This window comes from Corylus avellana, chromosome ca11 (genome assembly GCF_901000735.1).
Source record: "Corylus avellana chromosome ca11, CavTom2PMs-1.0".
Taxonomy (NCBI): Eukaryota; Viridiplantae; Streptophyta; class Magnoliopsida; order Fagales; family Betulaceae; genus Corylus; species Corylus avellana.
The window spans coordinates 10042785-10044411 of NC_081551.1; the positions used below are offsets into that span (position 1 = coordinate 10042785).

General features: G+C 41.4%; 1 protein-coding gene across 1 annotated transcript; it reads left to right on the forward strand.

Annotated features, from left to right (window-relative positions):
• The first annotated feature begins 495 nt into the window (after positions 1 to 495).
• Positions 496 to 1282, forward strand: LOC132165033 (zinc finger protein WIP6-like). Its single transcript, XM_059575543.1, has 2 exons — positions 496 to 744; positions 899 to 1282. The coding sequence occupies exons 1-2, from the start codon at positions 496 to 498 to the stop codon at positions 1280 to 1282; spliced, it is 633 nt and encodes a 210-aa protein (XP_059431526.1).
• The last annotated feature ends 345 nt before the right edge of the window (positions 1283 to 1627 follow it).

Consider the following 1627-nt stretch of genomic DNA (forward strand, 5'->3'; position numbering starts at 1 on the left):
GTTACCAGTTGCCCTTTCTGTCTTCTTTTCTTTATTTTTCTTCTGGCAGTGCCAGTAATTAGAAGCAACTTAAGAAAATCTAATATGTATAAGTATTACGATTAGACTTGTCATTAAATAAATGTAATTGCATTACAAGTTGTATTTGGCATACATTTTATATATATATAAAAGACAGAAATTTGAGATGTGAAGCACATATTTAGTGCCTTTCTCCTCCTTACTAGATGTGAAGCACTCCTCCTTTATTTAATGCCTTTCTCCTCCCCGCCTGTCTTTCTCCACCAAAACCAAATCCCAACAGTTCTCCCCCCCGCCTGTCTTTCTCCACCAAAACCAAATCCCAACAGTTCTCCCCCCCGCCTGTCTTTCTCCACCAAAACCAAATCCCAACAGTTCTCCTCCCCGCCTGTCTTTCTCCAACAAAACCAAATCCCAACAGTTCTCCTCCCCGCCTGTCTTTCTCCACCAAAACCAAATCCCAACCGCATCAAAATGAAGACCATGCTAACTCCCTCCTCTGCCGCCGGTTTGGAAGCTGATGAAGACTGCCTTTCTCTTTCTCTTTCTCTTGGCCCACCTGGCCAACACATCCGTAAGAGCCACCAAAAACCTTCTAGTGAGGGTGGTGTAACAACGGCCCATCGGATCGTTTCTCCAAGCAAATACTGGATTCCTTCGCCGATAGAGATCCTTGCCGCTGGTCCAACACAACTCTCTTGCTCAATCGACAACAACATGCAGGTTACAAACAACAATCACATTAAATTTATGTTCTCAAACTTACGTATTCTTTTAATCATATGCATATACTCATCTTATTGCATGTTTGTGCTTTTCTTTTATTGTGTCAATTTTTTCTTTTTTCTTTGTTTCTTTTTTGGGTTTGGTGATATAGATGCATATGTCGGGGGCCTCGGGGCATGGATCACTGTATCGGAAGGGTGCAGAATCTTTGAGAGGAACAAACCCCACTTATTCCAAGCCAATACTGCCATGTTATTGTTGTGCCGAGGGTTGCAAGCACAATATAGAGCATCCGCTGTCAAGGCCACTGAAAAGTTTTAAGACCCTGAAGGATCATTACAAGCGAAAGCATGGTGCCAGGCTTTACGAGTGCCAAAAATGTGGGGTACGATTCGGTCTCAAAGTAGATTGGAGGTTTCATGAGAAGAACTGCGGGAAGCTCTGGCTTTGCATTTGTGGCTCTAAATTCAAACACAAGAGGTGCCTTACACAGCATGTTAGTGCATTTGGGAATGGCCATGCACCGCACACTTAACACTTTGGAGCTGTGTGATCAGGTTGAGGAAGAAGATGATAATTAAACATGAGAATAGAGGTCAGGGGTTTGTTTTCTTTTAGTAATATTTGGCTTTGGTCGCGATTAAGGTTTGGTAAATAGTGACTGTTTCTGTGTTTGGTCGCAATTAAGGTTTGGTAAATAGTACTGACTGTTTGTGTTCTGAGAAAGAAAGGATGAACACAAAAATTATAATGAAAGCCAAGGTTCTATGAATTAAAATGTTGGATGTGGCAGTTCGATTATATAATTAAATGTCTTTTTTTGTCCCACTTTTGTGATAAATGTGTTTTTGTGTGTGAGAGAGAAAGAGAAGTCACAAAG

Coding starts and splice junctions, on each gene's coding strand:
- LOC132165033 (XM_059575543.1), top strand. CDS start 496: ATGAAGACCATGCTAACTCCCTCCTCTGCCGCCGGTTTGGAAGCTGAT. Junction 745..898: donor CAATCGACAACAACATGCAG/GTTACAAACAAC, acceptor TTGGTGATATAG/ATGCATATGTCGGGGGCCTC.